Raw genomic sequence first — 22,927 nt, 5'->3', positions numbered from 1 at the left:
AGCAGAAACACATCCAACAAGTGTTCTGATAACAGGTTTTTAGATTGTGATCTGATGGCAGCAGAAAATTGTGAGACGCTGCATGATGTAGACTTGATGCAAACACTGAAATAAAATCTGATTTAATTAATTACGCAAAGGAAAAGTCACTCAAAGTATTGGTGGATTATAGGGTCGGTACAAGAAAACATGTTTTATCACATTTACCTTTGGTGGTATCAGGCTATGCTAAAAACTTTGTTTTATTTGTCTGCATTTTAAAATATCCATCTTTTTTTCTAGCCCAAAGCAATAGAGTGGAATGGTGTTTTGTTTGGTAGCCCATATCATTGACGAATAACTTAATAATTACTTTATAAGGTAATGGACATTAATCAACTATTCACAGCAGCCATTTAAATGAGCAAAACCGTTATCAACCACATATAAATAAATTCTACTTTAGTATAGTCCCAATGAAATCGGTTTGCTGGATTGCTTTAAGTAATGTGGAAAACCTGTAATGAAAAACTGTGAACAATTTGAATTCCTTTAGCCCTTATTGTGTTACGGGAGAAGCAGGTATTTCAACCCGGCGAAAGAAAACCAAAAATGCACCTCTAGAGGTGAGGGAGGAAATTAGTCTGTGATTGAATGCATCTTGCTCAAGCAAAATCCAATTGTCAAACACATGTTTCACAACATGTAATTCACAACTTCAAGCAGATGGAGGTCTTGAGATGTCGTCACATGTACAGACTCCAATAACTTGCCAATTTATGGAGAAGAGTTGTATATTTTTCGTCACGTGTTTACATTCTTACTCAAGTTAACATCACTTACTATCAGTGCAGCCCAATACTGCGTTTGAGACCAAGTGAGAGCATCTTCATGTCATTTACCTGCTTCTATTTGACCAATTAGTATCTCAGTCCACATTTAGCTTCATTAACCGTGTCTGCGTTCATATTCATGGCTTAGACTGACTCGTGACATGTTGGCCCACCTCCCTCCATCGCCACCGAGCACCGCACATTCATCCCTGCACATCAAAACGTTTTTCATGGGCAACAGTCAAGATGATCACGCAGAGCTGAGTTTGTATGTGTGAGCATGAGAGAGCGAGAGAAAGCGCGTGGTGTTTCTTTGCCTGTGAAAGACAGGAGGGGGAGACGAAGGCAGCAGAGCAGTAATTAGTGTTGCCTGTCATCCCAAATCTCCATGGTGATGTGTTCTGTATGCCATCTACACCTTTGGTACATAATCATGGAGGCACAGGCGAGCAGGAGGCTGTGACTGCTGTTACACCAGACAAGCCACCAGACTACACTTGTGTTACCACTATAAATAGCCGTACAGTAGGTGTCACAGCAGAGAGACAAACAGACGCACATTGTGCAGTTATTGGGGGGGAAATGGCAGATTCCATAACTCAAGCTGTGAATGAAATACAAATGTACAGAAACGACAAGGTCTTATCTTCAACACCGCAAGGGGGGATTTTATTTATATTTCTGCAATAAAAAAACACATGCCTATATGATACATCACACGCACACATCTGACAGTTGGAGTGGGTTAAATTCCATCACACCTATACAATCCATGATGGGGAGACATGAAACGGAGTGTCCTTCACCATCGCATTCAAGTTTACAACAGGGAAAACAGGAAATGAGGCAAAAAAGGTTAATTATCTAAATAATAATGCTTCCTTATTGGCGAACGGCCATTTCATGGTGCATAAACATGTCATATACAGAAGAGAAAAGAGTTAAAGGGAGGATCCAGAATATGCAGTGCTACATACGTACAACTGTGCTTATACATACTTACAGACCTCTGGGTCAGCATAGAAACAGAGCTGGAGTCTAATGAAGATGAAATGAACTTTCCCTTTGTTTATTAAACATAAGGCCACTATGGTAGACCATGAGGAATATATTACAAGTCACACGTGAAAGAAACCACACTCCTGCCGCTTCTCCCTCTGCTGAAACGAGTAACAGGGTTTCTACAGATCCGACACAACCAGAAGTGTTAAGGTACAAATAACATTACCGCACACATTTAAGCTCCATTACTCAACATGAGCCACAAGTGGAACTGACGGCATTGCACTGGATGTATTTCTTTTGACTAACGATAGTACTAAAAATCTACCATGTGATCGAATAGAATCTACAGTTGGTCCTGACTCAACCAGCAGCGGTGCTTCGGTTGTATACAGCTAATGTAATAGACAAACAATACTGCTCCATTGTATTCTTTTCGTTTGTTAAACTCTTATTGTACAAGGATTTACAAACAATGTGTTGCCTGGGCAGCGTTCATACCACTCTGGGGACATGCTGTGTCCCTGTGGTCAGTGTTAAAAAGCAGTGGCACAACAGAAGGCAGCGACTGGGGGACAAACAAAGAATTCTGGTTCTGTTTGGTTCAGGATCAAACAGTGATTTCAAATTCTCATCTAATCCTAGTTCACAGTAACAGCTTTTCTGTACAAACCCATATTCACAAGTCTTTGGGTGTTCTTACTTGACAGTTAACATTCAGAGACTAAAGACATTAATCCAAATGACGATTACGTTTTATGTTGTTTATAGTTCTAAAACTGACACTTCTGTACACACTGTGCTAATCCAAAAGGTGAAAGATAAAGAAAATCACGCTGACAAATCTCATTAGCAAAGATGTTGCCATATGGTTAAAGGAACCTTGCTGTCAATTAAAAAACCCATGAAAAGTCTTCCTCTACAATATTGACCATTCATGAGTAAATAAGCAACAGTCAAAGTTGACCAATAATAGAAACTAAAGTTTATAATATACATTAAAAGTTAAGACTGAACTATTAATCTGCTTCATCAGCACTGTGTGAGTAAGACTTGGTCAGATTTGATTGACAGTGACCAAACAACCCACCAACTGTCATCCAATTCAAATGTTGTAAATCCTGACATCATATTTTTCCAATTGAGACTCGCCACCTACTTCAAACTTGTAAACTATTCCAACGACGGCAGAAACCTGTGGGTTCATGTCGTACGCAACAAGAAGCTGATTAATCAGGGCCTTTGTTAAGACCCGTCCACTAAATGCTGAACATTAAATGGTAGCCACTACATTGTATAATGGTAGATCGTGCAACACATGCAAAATGCTCCAAAACATACAAATGAGTGTACACATATGCTAAATCTCCTATGCAACTGAACAAAACAACCTTGTCTTGAACAAAGAGAATCCACTCTGCAGTTCATCCAGGAAAAAAAAAGGAGCTCCGCACAGGATGTGCTCCACCGAGAGCTCATGGTCGTTCTCCTTTTGCAGCCAATCAGCATCAGGTCAGCGTGGTGACCTCCGGCTGAGCGTAGTTCCCAGTGGCAGCGAGGATGTCTTTACACGTCTCTGTTAAGGAACACAATGAAACACGCTGATTTATGATTTGAGCATGAAAGACCTATAGAACATGGTGCTGGACCATAATGTTGTTATGTGTTATGCTAAATAAAAGCTGACCCCGTTCATGGTGGTAACCTGTCCCTAAAACTAATGAATAATCTCATTATTAGTTTTAAAAACCCAAATCAATGCTTTTAAATCGATAAAATGTCATAAAATAGTGGAGAAAAAAGCCCATTTTATCTTTCCAACCATTCAAAACCCAAAGAAATTTAATTTACAAATCAAATGTACAAAAGAATGAATAATTGAAGATCAAAATTGTTGTTTCAAATATCCTGTTGAAGGAGTATTATTTTACCTTTACTCCACAGACTTTACTGCTACAGATCTGAACTTTAGAGGCCAGCAGGAGGCGTTTGCTATGACCACCTATGTTGTTAATGGGAACTTATTAGGAGTAATCATCAAGAGGATCCACTCGGGAATATGGCGGCCCATCAGAGCTCAGGAGCCTTTTCTCTGCTTGTCTGAATATCCGCCTGCTGCTTCCTTTTAGCAGCACTTGAACGGTTTGCCTCACCTTGATCACAAGCAGACAGGCTGGTGGTTGTCACATCGCGAAGGCAATGCACTTCCCAACAGGACAGTGCTTGCACGTATAAATTGTGACAGCGAGTGTTGCAACAATGCCCCATGATTCCCTGTGACGGCCATAATCACTTCAAATTCGCCAGCATTTTGTTCCCACTGCAAGGCGAGCGACCATTTCCTGTCCCTGATAACCATCTGAGCGTCTTCAGATCTGCTGCATCCATCTGTCCTTCTCTCTGCTTCCTGTCATACTGCTCTGGTGAAATATGATCCATAGCTTATATCCCGTTACCCTGGAATTAAGCTAACACCATCCCCTATGGGGATAGCTCTGAAGAGCAGAGCCACTGTGTCATAATCCATCTCCATCCGACCGGCTCAAAATGGCTGCAAAAGGCAGCCTGTTGCATGTTGGACAGAAACAAGGAGTTTTTCATTTAGAACTCTGACACAATAGTTTTAACACCGTTAGGAAACAGTGAACGTCTACTTGAGCCCTTTTTGCAGGTAATGTGTGCTAAAATGTGTTGTGTATGTGCAATATTCCCCTGTAATAGACTGGGGATGTCATTATCCACATACTCACCAGACATAGGGCTCAGGATTGAATTACCCTCTCCTCTCTCTCTCTCTCTCTCTCTCTCTCTCCCTCTCTCTCTCAAAGACTAGTTTTGAGGTGTTCTGGCTTTGCTTAGCTTCCAATCGTTTTTGTCTCTGCAATCAGAAGAAAGCTTGCTTGGCAATTTCATGAGCTGACGAGATACTTCAGCGTATTATTAGAGAAGTCAGTGTGAAAGCAGGCTGAAGCAGTGAATTTTATATTGACAAATTAGTTCCTTCCCTGAGCATCATAACATGTTGACGAACATCCTTTCTTCTCATTTATCAGAAATCTGATATAGCTGAACCTGTTTTGTTTTTTTCGTCTGCATGTGACAACATACCATTAACCAACATCAATCTACAACACTCAACACATTAAGCCATTGGCAAGGCTTTCGACTAATATGTTCAAATACAATTTCCTTGTAATGGGTTGTCGAAAAAAGGGGGAGGAGTATATTATCTTATAGGAACCAAGCTGCAGTAAGTGCTCCATTTATGTGTTGTTTTCTTCCTCCACAGTGATGTGCTAATGACCTTTGGTAGAAAAAATGCATCTCGGTAAAGTGCAGTTTTGCAGTGTCATTGTGCCGTTTGTGGACGAGTCAGGATGTTGACTGGGTGGGACGTGTGCTCAGGATGTCAGGAATTAATCCACGACTGCCAAATATAGACCCTCTTCTCACAAGGGGCTTTTGGGTACTTTAGGAAGCTCGGGTGTGGGATCCAGCAGCTTTTTGGTCCACGTTACCTGCTTCAGACAGCTCCTCTAATAGTCCAAATTAATATTGGTGTTATATAAGTAATCACAGAGAGTTGGAGGTCAAAGGTGTACGAATGCAATCTGAATGTCTACAGGATGACTGATTTAATCCAACTTGTGTTACAAATACCTGTACATGAACTTGAAAGCATATGCTTGACTATATAGGGTGTTTCTTACATTTAGACACAAAAGGTTGTTTGGTATCAAAGTGTAAAAGCTACAAATGTGTAATTTTTGCACTTCGATATTTGTAATAATCAAACAAACAAGATAAAGGTGCTACATTTGAAATTCTGAGCACGTCAATTGCCTCCACACGGTTCTCAATATGGCCACTGAGGCTCAGCCGGTAGCACATAGCTAACGGTGCTACGGGCTCTAACAGTGCTAACAACAGCAAAAGTGCTGACGGGGCTAATATCAGTGTTTACCAGGGAACCAGAAGGCAGGTGCTATGCTTCAATCGTCTGCTGGGACGTCATTATCAGCTGGTCATTATCAGCTGTAACAGCCGTATGAGAGCAGTGAGAGCTGCGGTAAGCTAACAAGTGGGGAAGTCTCACATGCACAAAAAGCTTGTGCAGCCGGCTTGGCTGTGTCAATAAAGCAAGCAGAAGCTCGGATTACAACACACACAGATGAGAGTGACTTTATTCTCTGCTACGGCAGACATTACTCCACTTTACATAGCAAATGGCTATTTACTGCTATATTAATGCTCTGAATATTTCAGAGACAACTTTTAATTAGTGAACTTAAACCTTAAAAGAGGAGCTGGTAGGATGATTGTTTCGTACCTTTCAACAGAGCCAGGCTAGCTGGTTCTTCCTGCTTCAGGTCTAAGCTAGGTTAACTGTGTCCTGGCTGGAGGTTCATGTTTGGAGAACAGATGTGAGAATGGTTTCCAAAAAGCAGATTTCCCAAAAATGTAATACGTCCCCTTAAGTACCTATAATCTGTTAGGGTCTTTACTAACTAACAGGATGTTCTTGAATAAACTGTTTAATTCCCAGAGAGCACACAAATCACCTGATGAAATACCAATTTAACCAAATTAAAATTTTCTCAAAATAAACTGAATTGAATTGAATTAGAACAAAAGCAACCGTACCAACAGTAAACGTGTATATCCAGGTGTGTACTGATGTGTATGTAACTTACCAGTATGGGCGTTGGGGTCTCCAGGGGTTAAGAGGAAGCAGGTGGCCTCCTTCTTAGTCTTGTCTCGCCCTCGAGAGCACCGCAGGGACCACTTTTCACTGGGGGACAGCGGCTGTGTCAGACTGCAGCCTTCCTCCTCTGAAAGGGCCACATTTGCATCCCCGTTCTGTTTGGAGTCTGACAGGAAGACAAAAACACACAGAGACGTAAATGGCAAAGCTTTTACTGAGACCGCCCCGAGTGCGCAGACAAAGGCAGAGGTATATTGCATAAAATCTGTATTTTTCTGTGATGAAATTCAATTTGTCTGAGACGTTAAAATGAGTAATTTGATTGTGGTGTGCTACTGTCTCTATGAATAAGCACATTTCATCTATCAGACAAACAAAAGATGAGAAATACAGTGGCTGCTATGTTATAATTAGCTCAAGACTATATTTATCATTAATTAAACAAACAGCATAAACAAATTAATCTTCTAAATTAAAAAGGGTCACTTCATCCAAATTACAAAGAAAATATTTTCTAACTTACCTCTAGTGGTATTTAGTCATGCAGATAGTTTGGGGTTGTATTTACCCACATTTCTGCTTTATTACCATTAAGGTGAATGCCATTTTGTATATATAATTATTATATAATATAAATATGAAATATGAAATCAAAAACATTTTCAATATCTTTCTCCAGCAAAAATGTCCCCAATCTTCTGGATAAACCAAAGAAAATATGGATAACAATTTGAAAAGAGAATATTTACATGATACAAAGTATGGACTATGGATGGTCTTTGGATTATTCTTTAACTACTTTACTAGAACAACGTTTATACTTTAAATTAAAAGGTAATTCTTTAATGATGTGAGCCACAAAAATTGAGAATTAAAAGAAGCATGGCTTCATACCACAAAAGGCGAGCGAGAAAATGTTGTTTTTCCTTCTATAATTTGGGTGAACTGACCCTTTAACATTGCATTGCAGCCTGACCTGAGCGGTTCCTGCTGACGCTCTCCTCAGCAGCCAGCGGGCACGTGTCACTCTGAGTGCTGTCTCTGTGCGAGTTTGTTTCCGACTTCCCAAACGAGACCGAGTCTGTCGGGGCGTCTGGGTTCGGGTTGTGCTTCTTCTTCTTTTTCGGCAGCTTCTGTTTGGCCATGGCCAGCGAGTAGTACATCCCAAAGTTATTGACGATGACGGGGACCGGCATGGCAATGGTCAACACCCCGGCCAGCGCGCACAGCGCCCCCACTATCATGCCCAGCCACGTCTTTGGGAACATGTCTCCATAGCCCAGCGTCGTCATGGTGACCACCGCCCACCAGAAGCTGATGGGGATGTTCTTGAAGTGTGTGTGTTTTGAGCCCGTGGGGTCACTGGGGTTGGCTCCGATGCGCTCCGCGTAGTAGATCATGGTGGCGAAGATGAGTACACCCAGTGCCAAGAAGATGATGAGGAGGAGGAATTCATTGACACTGGCCCTCAGCGTGTGGCCAAGCACGCGCAGGCCGACAAAGTGCCGCGTCAGCTTGAAGATCCGGAGGATCCGAACAAACCGCACCACGCGGAGGAAGCCGAGCACGTTGTTGGCCGCTTTGGACGACAGACCCTTCAGGCCCATCTCAAGGTAGAACGGCAGAATGGCCACGAAGTCAATGATGTTGAGCGTGTTCTTGATGAAGACCACCTTGTGTGGGCAGCAGATGATACGCACCAGGAATTCAAACGTGAACCAGACCACACAGATGCCCTCCACCACGGTGAGGATGGGCTTGGTAACCATCTCCAGCTTTTCCACACTCTGTGTGACGTTGCCCACGACAACCAGCTCCGTCCGGTTCTGCAGTTCATTGAAGGCTTCGTGGGTCTCCATGCAGAAGGTGGTGATGGACACCAGGATGAAAAAGAGAGAGGCAAACGCCACTCCCTGGAACAGATGGGTAAAAGGAACAATTAATACATTTTCAGCCCTTCCAATAACTTAATACGCAATCAGTAGAGTGTTTATTATGTCAAGTATTGTAAAGGCTTAAAACCTTGCCTGTGTGGTGTTTGATTCCAGAAAACTATTCTTCTATCCATTCCTTGTTTTATTATATTATCAGACTTCTTTTTATCGCACATTACAGTATCACTCATAAAAGACATTGATGTGAAAGCAGCGTGTTTTGAGGGATTATTTTCAGGCGGAGGCAGTGAGTGTGAGATGATGGACAGCAAACAAAGACTAAACACTGATAGGAGGACACTTCAAGCACAAACACATTATGATAAGACACAAACGTTGACAATATCAAAGGAAGGATGCATGTTAATTGTGATGAATCATTCACTGTGAAGTTAGTTTTTCACTTAAAAGAATGACTGGCTGAAAAATATATTCATATGAAGTGTAGCAATTGAGCCCTGCTATCTTTAAATATGCTGACTGTGTGCAGAAACCAGCAGGATTTCAATACAAATATACCATATTCAAATTATACAGTGGTGGAGTGCTACCCAGGCACATGGAAACACTTTACCCTCCAACCGTTACAAATGCCAGTAGATGCCAGTATTCTCCAAGTGGGAAGGAAAAGACACATTAATCTAGCTAAAGTCATCACGCTGATGTTTAGCAGACAGTGTTTACAATGTTCACCATTTCCGTTAAGCTGGTTAGCATGCTGACATGTGCTAGTTAGCGCTACACATTAAGCACAGCTGAGACTGATGTCGGACAATTAAAAACATTGACATAATGATGGCGCTAAATGAGAAATGTGGTGTCCACCAAAGTTACGACAATTCATACTGAGGAGGAAATGAATTGCAAGCAAACAAAGTCCTTGGCAACCAATGAGCTGGTCGACTGAAAAAGCCGTCCCTCGATGAGCCACTAGTAATAAGAAAAGTAAGAGTATAAAATGAATGCAATGATGCAAAAATACACCACAAATGTTTGCTCCCTGAAACCAAAACAAATGAGTTTCGTTGATAATTATGATAAGAAAAGGCAACCATGATACTGTCATTTTATAGCAACTATGCTGCCCAACTGGACGGACCAGTCCCCTCCAAAAAATAAAACATCACACATAATCAACTGTTTTCCTTCTACGCTGCCACTACACCTCCTCAAGGCATCCTATTACCTGGCAGGAATTTATTTATTCTTGTGATTGTCCACTGCAATTTCTTTTTTTTAAGGACTTGGGAGCCAGGACAATTTCCTTTTGAGAAAACGGACCAATTTCAAACCAATTACTGCCATGAACACAGAGCCTGAATCATGCTGAGAGAAAACATGAGCCCCATGACATGGGCCGTGCCAGGCTCGGACAGCAGGAGGCGCTCACATGGCGCCAACACTGACTTACGAAACAGAGCATGGTGCTTCTGTGTGAATCGTCTGTCACATATATCACACAGGGACGAGCGCAGTCTGCCGACAGAACGGCTCGGGAAAAGAGACTCTGGAGTCACCTGCCCTGTTGACAGGTTTATCAGACATATTTCACTGAGTGTTTTCCTTGAGCAATTACAATACAAGAATAAAAAATTATCTCTCTCAAAGTACAAATCCAAACAAAATGGTGAAATGTCAAAGTACATTGAACAATGTGGCTGCATGGCATCCTCCTGATCCAGCACAATGGCCATGCCTGTCTGTGTTAATATTGTGTGCTAACTCATACCAGTTATGTCTTTACTGTTTACTAAAGCCTTGACAAATTACAATGCCTCTCCAACCTTTATAATCTTTCAGCTGGATAAATATGTACCCGTACCCTGCATGCACTCATCTACCTTTTTCCTCCAGGGCCCTCTCACATATCAATCTGCTCTATAGTGTTTGGGTTAGAGAAAACAAATAAAGCATGCGATGTCCAATGGAGATACTAACTCACTGTGGAACAAATAAAATCAATATGAATGGGACAGCTTATGGAGTTGAAAAAAATAGCAGCTCATGTTCAAAACTGCACACAGTACGGTACGCACTCGTCTGATCGAATCTCTATTGTGTGCACCCAGATAATGTGCAGCTTTCTACCATGACAACCTTCTTCAACTCAGTCCCTGCAGAGCTCGGAGGCGCTCACAGCTCTGATCCCCCAAGGTGCTGAGGATTGAACTGCAAGACAAGAAACCCCGACTCTGCCCCAGGAGGAGCTCAGAGTTCCCCCTGTTGCATGGACACGGTCTCCCTGAGCATCACTAAGCCCACCAACTGTGGCGCTGAGTCTCAGGGAATATCACAACAAGCAAACAGAAACAGAAGCACACAGCTGGATTCATTACTTATTCAGCACATCACAGCGGCTGAAGTTGAGGATCGTCACCACGTAGAAGCAGAATCATTTATTGGCCAAGTAAGTTGCAGAAGGAGTTTGCAGGAATAACTTGATGGTCAGACATATACTGATGAGTAATCTATGCCAGCTCAGGAGCAATAAGGGTTGGACATTTTTTAATCACTGCCAATATGTACAACAAACTTTTATACTGTATGTTTGGTTAAACATAACCTCTTTTTCCTCATTGAACAAAAGTAGCCATCATCAATGTTGACTGATTAAATGTATTTGTAATCTTCCCTCAATGCACTGCAGTCCTCGTCACTGCTAGCTCTGTTGGGGCCGAGCAGACAGACAGATCTCCACCCAGATGCAGCTTCCCCCCACCAAACACCCAGGAGGTTGAAGCCTGGACACTTTCACAACAGGCGCTTGTGTTTGTTGGAAAACAAAAGACTCAATAAATGTGTCCATTGTGTAATTTCTAAAAACTGTCCAGCTGTTTCCTCAATCTCTGTAATCATCTCAAGTGACATTCATTATTTTTGATGCGTATAAATAAACATCATCTAGCAGCCAAACACATTTTCACACTTTTCAGGCTTTGACAAAAACACATCACACAAAAAAAGACTCAGCAGCCACCAAAGTAAAAACTGAGACATGTTGCTTGTGATGGGCCCAACAGGCCTTAACAGTGTTCAGTTAATTCAAATGGAAACGGTCTATTCAAGAGCTAAACAGAGCTGGATATCTGCAGCCAGAGGCACCACTGCAGGGAAGAAGCTGGAGGTCCCGGCACACACAGGGACAATTTGCTCTGCTCATAAAAGACTCAACAAGAAAGTCTTCACAATAACACCACACAGTCTGACCTCACTCAAGCCTGTGTATGTGTGTGTGTGTGTGTGTGTGTGTGTGTGTGTGTTTGTCAGTGGGTGCCAGATTTTTTTTCTGAAAGTATTTGGCGGTTTGTAGTGAAGAATGTGTGTCCCCAGCTGTTTGTATTCTTATTTATCTCCATGTGTCCCTGTCTGCAAGTGGTTTTCTTGTTCAATAAATCTTGCAGTATTTAAATAAGTCTGTATGGTTAGGTCTGATACCACAATAGCATGTTTACAGCTGAATGGTGGAGACTTTAAACACGGTCATAGTGTGTGAGTGATTGCCATAATCTCTCTTTGCCACCAGAGTGCTGAGCCGGCTGATGGTATGATAAATGTTAACATGCAGCCTTTTGTTTTTAATTTCCTGGGAATGTAAATGTAGCTTCTACAATCTTCTTCTTCTTATGAAGGTTAGAGCTGATACAAGCACTGTATGTATATAATCGCGTCCATGTAACATATTTGGTATGTATCTACTTTTCTACTGATGTCTATCTGGTTTCTCCCTGTATGGTCTGCTTGCTGGAATGGTCATTTATCTTCTGGTGGTAGTTACATTTTAGATTTTCTTTCAGTACAACAACATTTGAGGTTTTTCCGTTTCATGCTACATGTCCGTTATTTAAATGTGTATTCTACTACATTAGTTTTACAGTTCCAGCTCGTAGTAGGCCTGATGATCAGATTCAATTGCCATTACATTTCACTATTGAAATGTCTGAGATGAACAATCTACATTTGTTGATGAAGACCATGATATCTGATTGAAAGCTTCAGGAAAAGAGATTGGTAATAGATAGTTCCACTAACTCCAATTGCACAGTAAAAAAATATATTTAGACATGAATCAGTAATATAGCATAGCTCTCACCAAGCCCATTTCTATGCAGAACTTATTTTAGTTTTGTATACTTACATTTTATACATACATTTTGCAAAAAGAACATCTCAACGTTTACTTACTAATATTTTGAATGCTGGACTTCCTCTTCTAGTGTTTACAATACAGGATTTCTACTTTAACTTCAACCTGCAGTGACTGATTTTTGGCATAAACACTGACATATAATAAAACTTTGTTATGGTGGACTTGTTAGTATAGATATTTCTATTTACACACCCAGAAGACACAGCGTGAAATAAAGCATACATTGAGAAGCGTTTGTCTCTGTGTACGTCCAGTATTCACTCCTAAATGTTTCACTATATTTACCAGCTAGTTCCTAACTGTGTCTGCCTGCTGTTTGGTGCTGAGTGTGGGCCGAACAGCTGAAGAATGCGTTAAAAGACACTGTGAAGCCCCAGAGAGCTCATAAAAAAAGCAGAGTTGGTGATCATTATCAATATGAATGACAACTTCTTTTTACAGATAACATACGAGGCTGTACCCACAGGTGAGTACAGTAAAGCCTCCGAGTATATGTGATGCCAATCACTGGTGTCAGTGTGCAAAGAGCTCGATGTTTCCCCGAGGGCGGAGCCGCACGGTCCCAGATGGGAAAACCAGAGCGGGTGGGAGGGAGACAGGACCAGCAGCAGGCTGTGCGTCAGGGTGCATCAGCTGGGCAGTCCCACCACGGCCATCACCTCAAGCTGTTCAGCATCACGCTCTGTTACCAACACTGACACGCCAGAACCACAACAATGAGCCTTGTGATCACATCACTTATGAAGTTTTCTAAGAATTCATGTCACACTGATTCAGGATCAGTCCACCTGAAAATGGAGGAGCATTAATGTCCACTACTCAGCTGGGCTTCTCCAGGATATCGGTCGAGAAGTTATTCATTGTCAGACGTTGATATTTCATGAAACCAGAAGCAATAGGGATGATCCCCACGCCAAAGCTGGTCGCAGCATAGAATAAATACAGGGTAAAGGTCATCGACCAGGAGTTAGAGGACGACTGGAGAAAGATCCACATTCAAAATACTTCAGACTTATTTGACATATTTCTCCTTCTCAAACATACAATAATATATTACACTGTGTACAGTCCTTCTGTGGTTTGAAGCTGATAAAACAATATTTATTCTGGCCAATCTGCTTGAATAAGCCGTTACGTGTATGTTTTTGGAATGCTCAATCTAAAAAAAATGGTGTAATCAAGGACAAATACTCGGGTTGTTTAAGGGAAGGACTTAAAAAAGGCAAAATATTTGGTTTGGTGGATTTAAGATTACATGTTCAGTATGTATTGGTTTTAATTTCTCTACAAAATAAAAAGTCTGCAATTCTGTGTAAACTTTCGCTGAACTCATAATAAAACATGGTCAATCTATTTTCAGCCAACAGTTTAGAACTGACAGAATAAACAGCCAACATAATCTCACAGGATGACATCCCTCTTTCACCAAAGACTCTGTGATAACAAGGCAGCGCTGCTTTGATGATGTGTTAAAGAATCAAATCCTGTGGTCCAATCACAGAGCAGCAGAGAAAGGTGTCAGGGCTGTGAATGTCGAGCCCAGAAGGCTCCTTTATTATTTATCAACTGGGTGTCACACAGAGATGAAATGGGACGTCTGAGAATGGGTTTCATATTCAGCAAGAAAGACTAAATGAGGTTTTGATGAGGATGTGGTGACTGATGTGACTCCCTGAAGACAAAAGGTGAAAAGGCCATTTTAATTTCTTACTACGGATGGATTTTCCACCTGATACTAATATTTAAGTGTAAAATCCTGGCTCATACAACATTATTTAAATCTGTATATGTACAACAAATCTGTATATGTACAACAATCTAAACATGATGATGAATGTTGCTAAAAATAAAACAAACACACACACTACTCTGCTCAGGGAGACCACTATATTTTTACATTGCAAATACTTGTTTCCTGCTATAATAATGCTCTCAGCATTGTATATTGCAATTTAAACAAGGATGAATGTTTTTTTAAATATCTAATTTGATAATAAAAAATAAATAATTAAATGATCTAATCCAGTTACTGAATCTGAATGTAAATGTCATTCAATAAGAAATGTAAGAATGTAAAATCTTAACACACAAAAACACCACAGCATGTTCTATTCTCAAATTGATTGGTTATTGGAAATGTAGACTCCAGATAATATGCATCAGACCTCAAAAATCCCACATCAGTTAATGTCTTGGCCTCACAACAAAGACAAATGGATTTTTCTCTTTCTGGGATGAAATGCGCTCCTCTTTTTTGTGGGAAAGGCAGTTTTAATATCTCACCACTCATAACCACTTGCAGCGCATTACCAGCGACAATTAATTACAGGCAGCAGCACTGTGGAATTTATGAAATGTTGCATATGGGAAGATTAAACACATTTATCTGGTCTGAGTTAAATGTTAATGTCAAGTCTAATGGTTTAATTGAGATAACAAAGCCTGCTATGCATTAGTGTCCAGAATCTCTTCTCAGGTGTTTAAACTGAAATTACATGTTTCTTGCTATACTATTACTATGCAAGTGTTTTGGCTCCTAGCTCCAGTAATTTGGTTTGAAAGTGATGCTCGTGGCACCAAATGCAAACGTGAGTGTGCCAACATGCAGATGTTTAGCAGGTGTTTGTCATTGCCCCATTTTAGTTTTCCGTGTTTGTCCTTATTTGATCATAGAAGAAGTATTGGAAACATTAAGTTTGACCTGACAATGGCGCTTGATGAAAAGTCAGGAGATCAGCAAAGTTATTCTGCCTGCGGGTAATGTGAAAATCTGACATTGGCAATTCATTGCTGAGACATTTCACTCAAATGTCAACTACTTGGTGGGCGAGAGGAAAAGTCGGTGGATCACCATGAAATCTCCTGGTGCCTAAGACGTCCAACAAGGACTACAAATCATACAAAGTTCATCTGATGTGAAAGTAAACACCCTCAAATTAAAGCTGAGCACTTTAATCTCAAAACAATTCCTGCTCTAGCAAATGCTGTATATATGATCCCCTCATGTCTTTGATTTTGGAGTCATCAGAACAGTCTTTATGTGTAGACTTCCCCAGAGCTGCACCTCCAGTCATGGATGATAGTGAGGAGGATGTGGCTGAAATAATTACCTTGCCTCCTGCTTTCAAGAATCACATTAAGTGAGCTGAGCTCAGAGGCTCTTTGAAATAAAAAGGCCATAAAGGTAACGCGAGTCAAAAATGCACTCCTCTCTGAATGCTCCCAGAGCATACATACGTGTATGAATCAGCTGCAGAGGAAATGGACAAAGAGCATTGTGAGCGGGTCAATATGGATCCGTTCTCGCTCGTTCTTCTTACGTAGTTCCAGATTCACATACAGTGAAAATCCAGATGGATTCATTTACACATTTTTAGTGGTGAGAGACAGACGTGATGATCTGGCAGCCAGAGCGCGGTCATCTTCAGATGGCCGCTGTGACTCACTGTTGTCCAGTGACAGCCTGCAAATGCCACCTGGACGGGAAGCTAAAATAAACACCATTTGTATTGTGACTGGCGTGCAATAAGAACTTTTGCAATACTGCGGGAGCCTCTGAATAGACCATTCAAACAGAGATTAGAGTGAGCATCAGCCTCTCTCTTCCTGGACTAAAAGCATTTTTCTTTTTTGAACGATGAAAGCTCCTGGCCTTTTGCCCGACAACTCCTGCTTATGACACTTGATACTTGCCTTCATGTTTATTTCATTAAGCGCTCTGCTGCTTTTGTTGCTAAGCCATTAGGCAGAGCCTACTTACAAATGCTTAGAAATAAATGTTATTCCCTGTGGAAGACATTAGAGCAAAACTAATTTTAATTTACAACATAGAAACATTTATTTCATCAAACAACTAAACAGAAGTGTATCTTGTTCAGAGTGATGAAATAGAAACTGAGATTGATCTTTGGGGGAGTGTACATCTTGTGAATTGATGGCAATCTTTAATAAAATACTAGAGTTTCTCTCAACATTGTAGATTAGATTCTTAATGTTGTAATAAATGGATGATGTGTGTATTTTAGACCCCATTCTTCTGTTTTAATATACAGCATGATTTACTGCACATGATGCACACTCCTGCTGCCTTTCAAACCCTTGTGATTAGAGAAGCTTTGAGAGCAACCCTTGAACAGGATGTGTGGGAACATTCAGCACCACTGCATTTTTGTCATGAAACAGCATTTTCTCTATTTTCAGCATTCTGGTACAATTTGAAACACATATTTGAGAAAGAACTGAAAAAAACTCTATCTACATGACTAAAAGCAACATTTAGTTGTCGGGAGAGAGTGCAGGCCGAGTGCCAAATTACCATCAACTTTAACTGGGAGCTGAATAAACACATTTGTCATGACTTCTAACTATTAAAAAACAAATGGGTGGAGTAAAAGATAAGAAGCTGAACGAGCACAAAGATACACCGCATTAACTTGAATGTTCTGTTTGGGGTCCTGGAGGTGCATAGCCCTTTAAACAGCTCAAAAAGCAGACTTACATTGTTTTATTCTGATATGTTTCATACTTTTTGTTGTTCATTAACATATTTCTGAACAGATTACATGTTTCAGAAGGCATTGACCAAGAACAAGGTCAAATCTATTGGCGCTCCTTTTCTGTAACTCGTCTTGTTAGTACTTTATTACCCCTCAGAAACCCCACAATACTGCACATCTATTGGGAATCCCAAGTTGTTATTGTGAGTCTAATAGAGAGTTAGACGTCTCCGGGGTTTACCTGACCCCAAAAACAAACAAAAAAACTCATTCACAGAAAGAAATCTAAGAGTAAAAGAAATAAAAAACAGTTTCAGAAATGGAAATTGGTTGATTTCGCAACTATCATTATATTACACACATAGAGCAGTGGGTTCTGTGGGACCCCAACAATGAGGAAGTAAAGCCTACATTTACAGCACACCTGAACAATCCACCCATTAAGTATATGATTGAAGTCCAGGGCATTAATACGCTGCTTTACAGTCTCCAGTATTGTGGTCCACTATATTTTTGGAACCAGTATAAAAGGGATTTTCTCTCAATCAACAACGAGTGCATCACTGAGGTCCACGTCTGCTGCTGGTTATACAGCCGGACTCACAGTCGGAGATCCAGGTCACCCAAAGGTGTTGGATGGGCTCCAGTTCAGCGTCCTTACACAACCAAAGGCTTCAACATGTTCTATACAATCATTTATGACTTCCCTTGTCCAGACGAAAAGTAGACAAAAGTATGAGGACAGGGGGGTAGTACTTTATAGTGCTTTTGTGTTCTAATCTTAATGCATCAGAAAAGAACAAAATGAAAATAGTTTGGAGAGTATTTTGCATTTTATTCTCTTTGTTTTATCACTTTTTCCCTCCATCTTTTGTGTTTTTCCAATTTGTTTGTATGATTTTCTGTTGGACTGTTGTTTAAAAAGTGAGCAAGTCAAACATCTGAACAGATGTTCAGATTCAACCCCTAGTTGATGAGTGGTGGAAGCTATACATCTGTTCCTGGAAACAGTCAATGAAACAGATGTGAAGATGTGAATATGGCCAGAAAACAGAAGTGTCCTCTATAAATAAAACCTTTTCCCTACAAAAGAACCACCTTGAGCCTCAACTCCACCTGCCGGAAAACACATAGATATTGGAGTTGCCAGGTTCAAATAATTTAGCGATTAATACGTTTTTATACTTACTTGATTAAGTTGAGTTATTAGGTTGGAGGATTTAAACTAAATAACTGAGCAGTGACATTCAGGCCACTGAGGAGTAAATAGAAACCAGTGCACTGGGCTGACAGACCATACGGAGTGATGCTATGTCGTCATTTGTTTCATTGTGTCCTGTCTTGATTTCCCAGTATTTATATTAAGTGAATCACCCTGGAGAGATAAAGTTAATCGAAATGTAATTAAGTTGACCTTGCAGACAACAAACTATAAGTTGGACTAAAATAACTGGAGTGGAGAAATCCTGATTGAGAGGAGTCAATGGTAAAAACTGTGACGTGAAAAGTGTAAATACAAACGCAGATAGTTCATCACTTTAAAGACTTGAGGATGGACGTGTAACTGGACTTATAGAGACACCAGTTGATTAGGACAACATCTGTTGACTAGGACCACACATGTTGACTAGGACAACACATGTTGATTAGGACAACATATGTTGACTAGGACCACACATGTTGACTAGGACAACACATGTTGATTAGGACAACATATGTTGACTAGGACCACACATGTTGACTAGGACAACACCTGTTGATTAGGACAACATCTTTTCACTAGGACAACACCTGTTGACTAGGACAACATCTGTTGATTAGGACAACATCTGTTGACTAGGACAACATATGTTGATTAGGACACCATCTTTTCACTAGGACAACACCTGTTGATTAGGACAACATATGTTGATTAGGACAACACATGTTGATTAGGACAACATCTGTTGACTAGGACCACACATGTTGACTAGGACAACATCTGTTGACTAGGACCACACATGTTGACTAGGACAACACCTGTTGATGAGGACAACATCTTTTGACCAGGACAACACCTGTTGATTAGGACAACACATGTTGATTAGGACAACATATGTTGATTAGGACAACACATGTTGATTAGGACAACATCTGTTGACTAGGACCACACATGTTGATTAGGACAACATCTGTTGACTAGGACCACACATGTTGATTAGGACAACATCTGTTGATTAGGACAACATCTGTTGACTAGGACCACACATGTTGACTAGGACAACATCTGTTGACTAGGACAACATATGTTGATTAGGACAACACCTGTTGACTAGGACAACATCTGTTGATTAGGACAACATATGTTGATTAGGACAACACATGTTGATTAGGACAACATCTGTTGACTAGGACCACACATGTTGACTAGGACAACACCTGTTGATTAGGACAACATCTGTTGACTAGGACCACACATGTTGACTAGGACAACACATGTTGATTAGGACAACATCTGTTGACTAGGACCACACATGTTGACTAGGACAACACCTGTTGATGAGGACAACATCTTTTGACCAGGACAACACCTGTTGACTAGGACAACATCTGTTGATTAGGACAACATATGTTGATTAGGACAACACATGTTGATTAGGACAACATATGTTGATTAGGACAACACATGTTGATTAGGACAACATCTGTTGACTAGGACCACACATGTTGATTAGGACAACATCTGTTGACTAGGACCACACATGTTGATTAGGACAACATCTGTTGATTAGGACAACATCTGTTGACTAGGACCACACATGTTGACTAGGACAACATCTGTTGACTAGGACAACATATGTTGATTAGGACAACATCTGTTGACTAGGACAACATATGTTGATTAGGACAACACCTGTTGATTAGGACACCATCTTTTCACTAGGACAGCATCTGTTGATTAGGACAACACCTGTTGATTAGGACAACATCTTTTCACTAGGACAACACCTGTTGATTAGGACAACATATGTTGATTAGGACAACACATGTTGATTAGGACAACATCTGTTGACTAGGACCACACATGTTGACTAGGACAACACATGTTGATTAGGACAACATCTGTTGACTAGGACCACACATGTTGACTAGGACAACACATGTTGATTAGGACAACATCTGTTGACTAGGACCACACATGTTGACTAGGACAACACCTGTTGATGAGGACAACATCTTTTGACCAGGACAACACCTGTTGACTAGGACAACATCTGTTGATTAGGACAACATATGTTGATTAGGACAACACATGTTGATTAGGACAACATCTGTTGACTAGGACCACACATGTTGATTAGGACAACATCTGTTGACTAGGACCACACATGTTGATTAGGACAACATCTGTTGATTAGGACAACATCTGTTGACTAGGACCACACATGTTGACTAGGACAACATATGTTGATTAGGACAACACCTGTTGATTAGGACAACATCTGTTGACTAGGACCACACATGTTGACTAGGACCACACATGTTGACTAGAACAACACCTGTTGATGAGGACAACATCTTTTGACCAGGACAACATATGTTGATTAGGACAACACCTGTTGACTAGGACAACATCTGTTGACTAGGACAACATCTGTTGACTAGGACCACACATGTTGATTAGGACAACATCTGTTGACTAGGACCACACATGTTGACTAGGACAACACATGTTGATTAGGACAACATATGTTGACTAGGACCACACATGTTGACTAGGACAACACATGTTGATTAGGACAACATATGTTGACTAGGACCACACATGTTGACTAGGACAACACATGTTGATTAGGACAACATATGTTGACTAGGACCACACATGTTGACTAGGACAACACATGTTGATTAGGACAACACATGTTGACTAGGACCACACATGTTGATTAGGACAACACATGTTGACTAGGACAACACATGTTGATTAGGACAACACATGTTGACTAGGACAACACATGTTGATTAGGACAACACATGTTGACTAGGACAACACATGTTGATTAGGACAACACATGTTGACTAGGACCACACATGTTGATTAGGACAACACATGTTGACTAGGACAACACATGTTGATTAGGACAACACATGTTGACTAGGACAACACATGTTGACTAGGACAACATGCGCGCCTATTTTGCCGACATGGTCTCCCGCCGACACGTGCTCCCTAAAGCGGATAAGACACCTGGTGGACTCACCCTGGCTGCTCTGGACGAGTACGGGTCTTCAAACAAAGCCCAGACCTTCGGCTGCCAAACCTCGCAGCAGCCCCTCGACCTGTCGGGGCAGTCCTCTATGCCGAACCGCCTCGGCATCTCTCGGTCTTCCTCGGCCTCTGGGTCCGGCGGTTCAAATGTCTCCAGGGCCTCCTCCGCGTCCCGGTGCTGCCGGTAGGTCATCCAGCAGCACGGCTCCACGTCGGTCTCGTCGATCCCCCAGTACGCCAGCTCCTCCTCGAACAGCGGACCGCAGACGTCGGCCGGGCAGTGCAGCTTGCCGGTTCGGTAGTAGTTCAGCACGTAGGCGAAGATGCCCGGGTGTCGGTCGAAGAAGAACTCGGCGCTCGGGGGCGCCGCGTCCGAGTCCGAGCTGACCTGCGGGTCCGGGTCTGCCAGCCATGCCAGGCGTGTCCCCGGCAGGGTCCTGAGGGTGCTCTTGTAGGTTTCATGTCGGGTTCCGCCCACGTTGATGATCATTTTTTCCGAGTCTTCCCCTCTGTACATCTCCTCCTTCAGACATGTTTTAGACGGAGGTTTGTTGCCCGACTTGCGGCCCCGGTAAGACGACACGCACACCGAGCTGATCATCGAGAGGGACCTGGTGGCTGCTCGGCCCTCCGGTAAAAGAAGCGGTTGTCCACTCGTACAACAATCAGAAAATGAACTCAAAGTGCGCCCTCATGTCACAGCCCAGTTCTTATGCATACGGACCTGCGCGTCTCATTTAGCATCTCCCAAAAAAGAAGAATAATTCAGACCGCGGCAGAAGTGAGACGCACAACAACAAACACCTGTTACAAAACTCCGTCTGGTGTCCAAATACAACGCGGGCGGTCGGGATCACTCGATGTGTTGTTCAATGTTTTCGTGGAATAGATTACACAATGTGACTATGATTAATACTTCCAGATATTGAACTTATTTCCCGCTTATAAAAACAAGACTGTGGCGACAAAATAATTGACCAATTACGCACCGTACGGGCTACAGTACGTGCCTATAGGATGAACCTGAAGTAATGTGTCACTTCTCACCTCATTTGAGACAAATCATATCCAAACTCTGCAACGTCAAAATCCACAATTATTTCTGACAACTTTTTTCTCTCCTCTATGCAAGATGATGACGCCTGACAATGATCCAGCCGCGCATTTAATCGTATTCCCACCAGTTCTTCCAGTTTAGCTCGCGTGCCAGATGTGAGGTTGTTTTCCAGTTGAGGATCTGTTGCTTTCTTCTCAAGTAGCCGACCTTCCTTAGCGACACAGCCGGGTGGGATGGACTGTGCGTTCAACAACAGGCTCGACAGTTTAACCCTTTGGCTGCTGGAGAAGGTTGGCGCATTATCGAACCACTCCCTCTAATTAGAGCGAGAGGAAAGGCTGATGAAGTGTGTGCGTTTGTGTGCGTGTGTTTGTGCGTGTGTGTGTGTGTGGGTGTGTGTATGTGTGTGAGAGAGAGAGAAAGAGAGAGACCCTCAAGTCACCTCTTCTTGGAAACTATACTATTTGAGATCCTCCGGGCTACATTGGGGGATGAAAAAATATATATATATTTTACGATTCATAT

At 41.6% G+C, this 22,927-nt stretch overlaps 1 protein-coding gene across 2 annotated transcripts; it reads right to left on the bottom strand.

Annotated features, from left to right (window-relative positions):
* Window positions 1-1,454: 1,454 nt before the first annotated feature.
* Window positions 1,455-22,765, bottom strand: kcnc4 (potassium voltage-gated channel, Shaw-related subfamily, member 4). Of its 2 annotated transcripts, XM_034536771.1 has the most exons (5): window positions 22,393-22,765; window positions 21,338-21,998; window positions 7,496-8,432; window positions 6,509-6,685; window positions 1,455-3,390 (listed from the first exon to the last, which is right to left on the bottom strand). In XM_034536771.1, exons 1-5 carry the CDS (start codon window positions 22,395-22,397, stop codon window positions 3,323-3,325), a joined length of 1,848 nt encoding a protein of 615 aa, XP_034392662.1. In that variant the 5' UTR covers window positions 22,398-22,765; the 3' UTR covers window positions 1,455-3,322. The 2 variants fall into 2 exon arrangements, with proteins under 2 accessions (XP_034392662.1, XP_034392663.1); XM_034536772.1 differs by lacking the exon at window positions 1,455-3,390 and having other exon boundaries at window positions 6,592-6,685; window positions 7,470-8,432.
* Between the last annotated feature and the right edge of the window lie 162 nt (window positions 22,766-22,927).

This window comes from Cyclopterus lumpus, chromosome 7 (assembly GCF_009769545.1).
Source record: "Cyclopterus lumpus isolate fCycLum1 chromosome 7, fCycLum1.pri, whole genome shotgun sequence".
NCBI lineage: Eukaryota > Metazoa > Chordata > Actinopteri > Perciformes > Cyclopteridae > Cyclopterus > Cyclopterus lumpus.
This window is presented reverse-complemented; position numbering and strand designations above follow the sequence as displayed.

Coding starts and splice junctions, on each gene's coding strand:
- kcnc4 (XM_034536771.1), bottom strand. Junction 8,433..21,337: donor ACTCGTCCAGAGCAGCCAGG/GTGAGTCCACCA, acceptor CATCTGTTCCAG/GGAGTGGCGTTTGCCTCTCT. Junction 6,686..7,495: donor CGTCAGCAGGAACCGCTCAG/GTCAGGCTGCAA, acceptor TCTTCCTGTCAG/ACTCCAAACAGAACGGGGAT.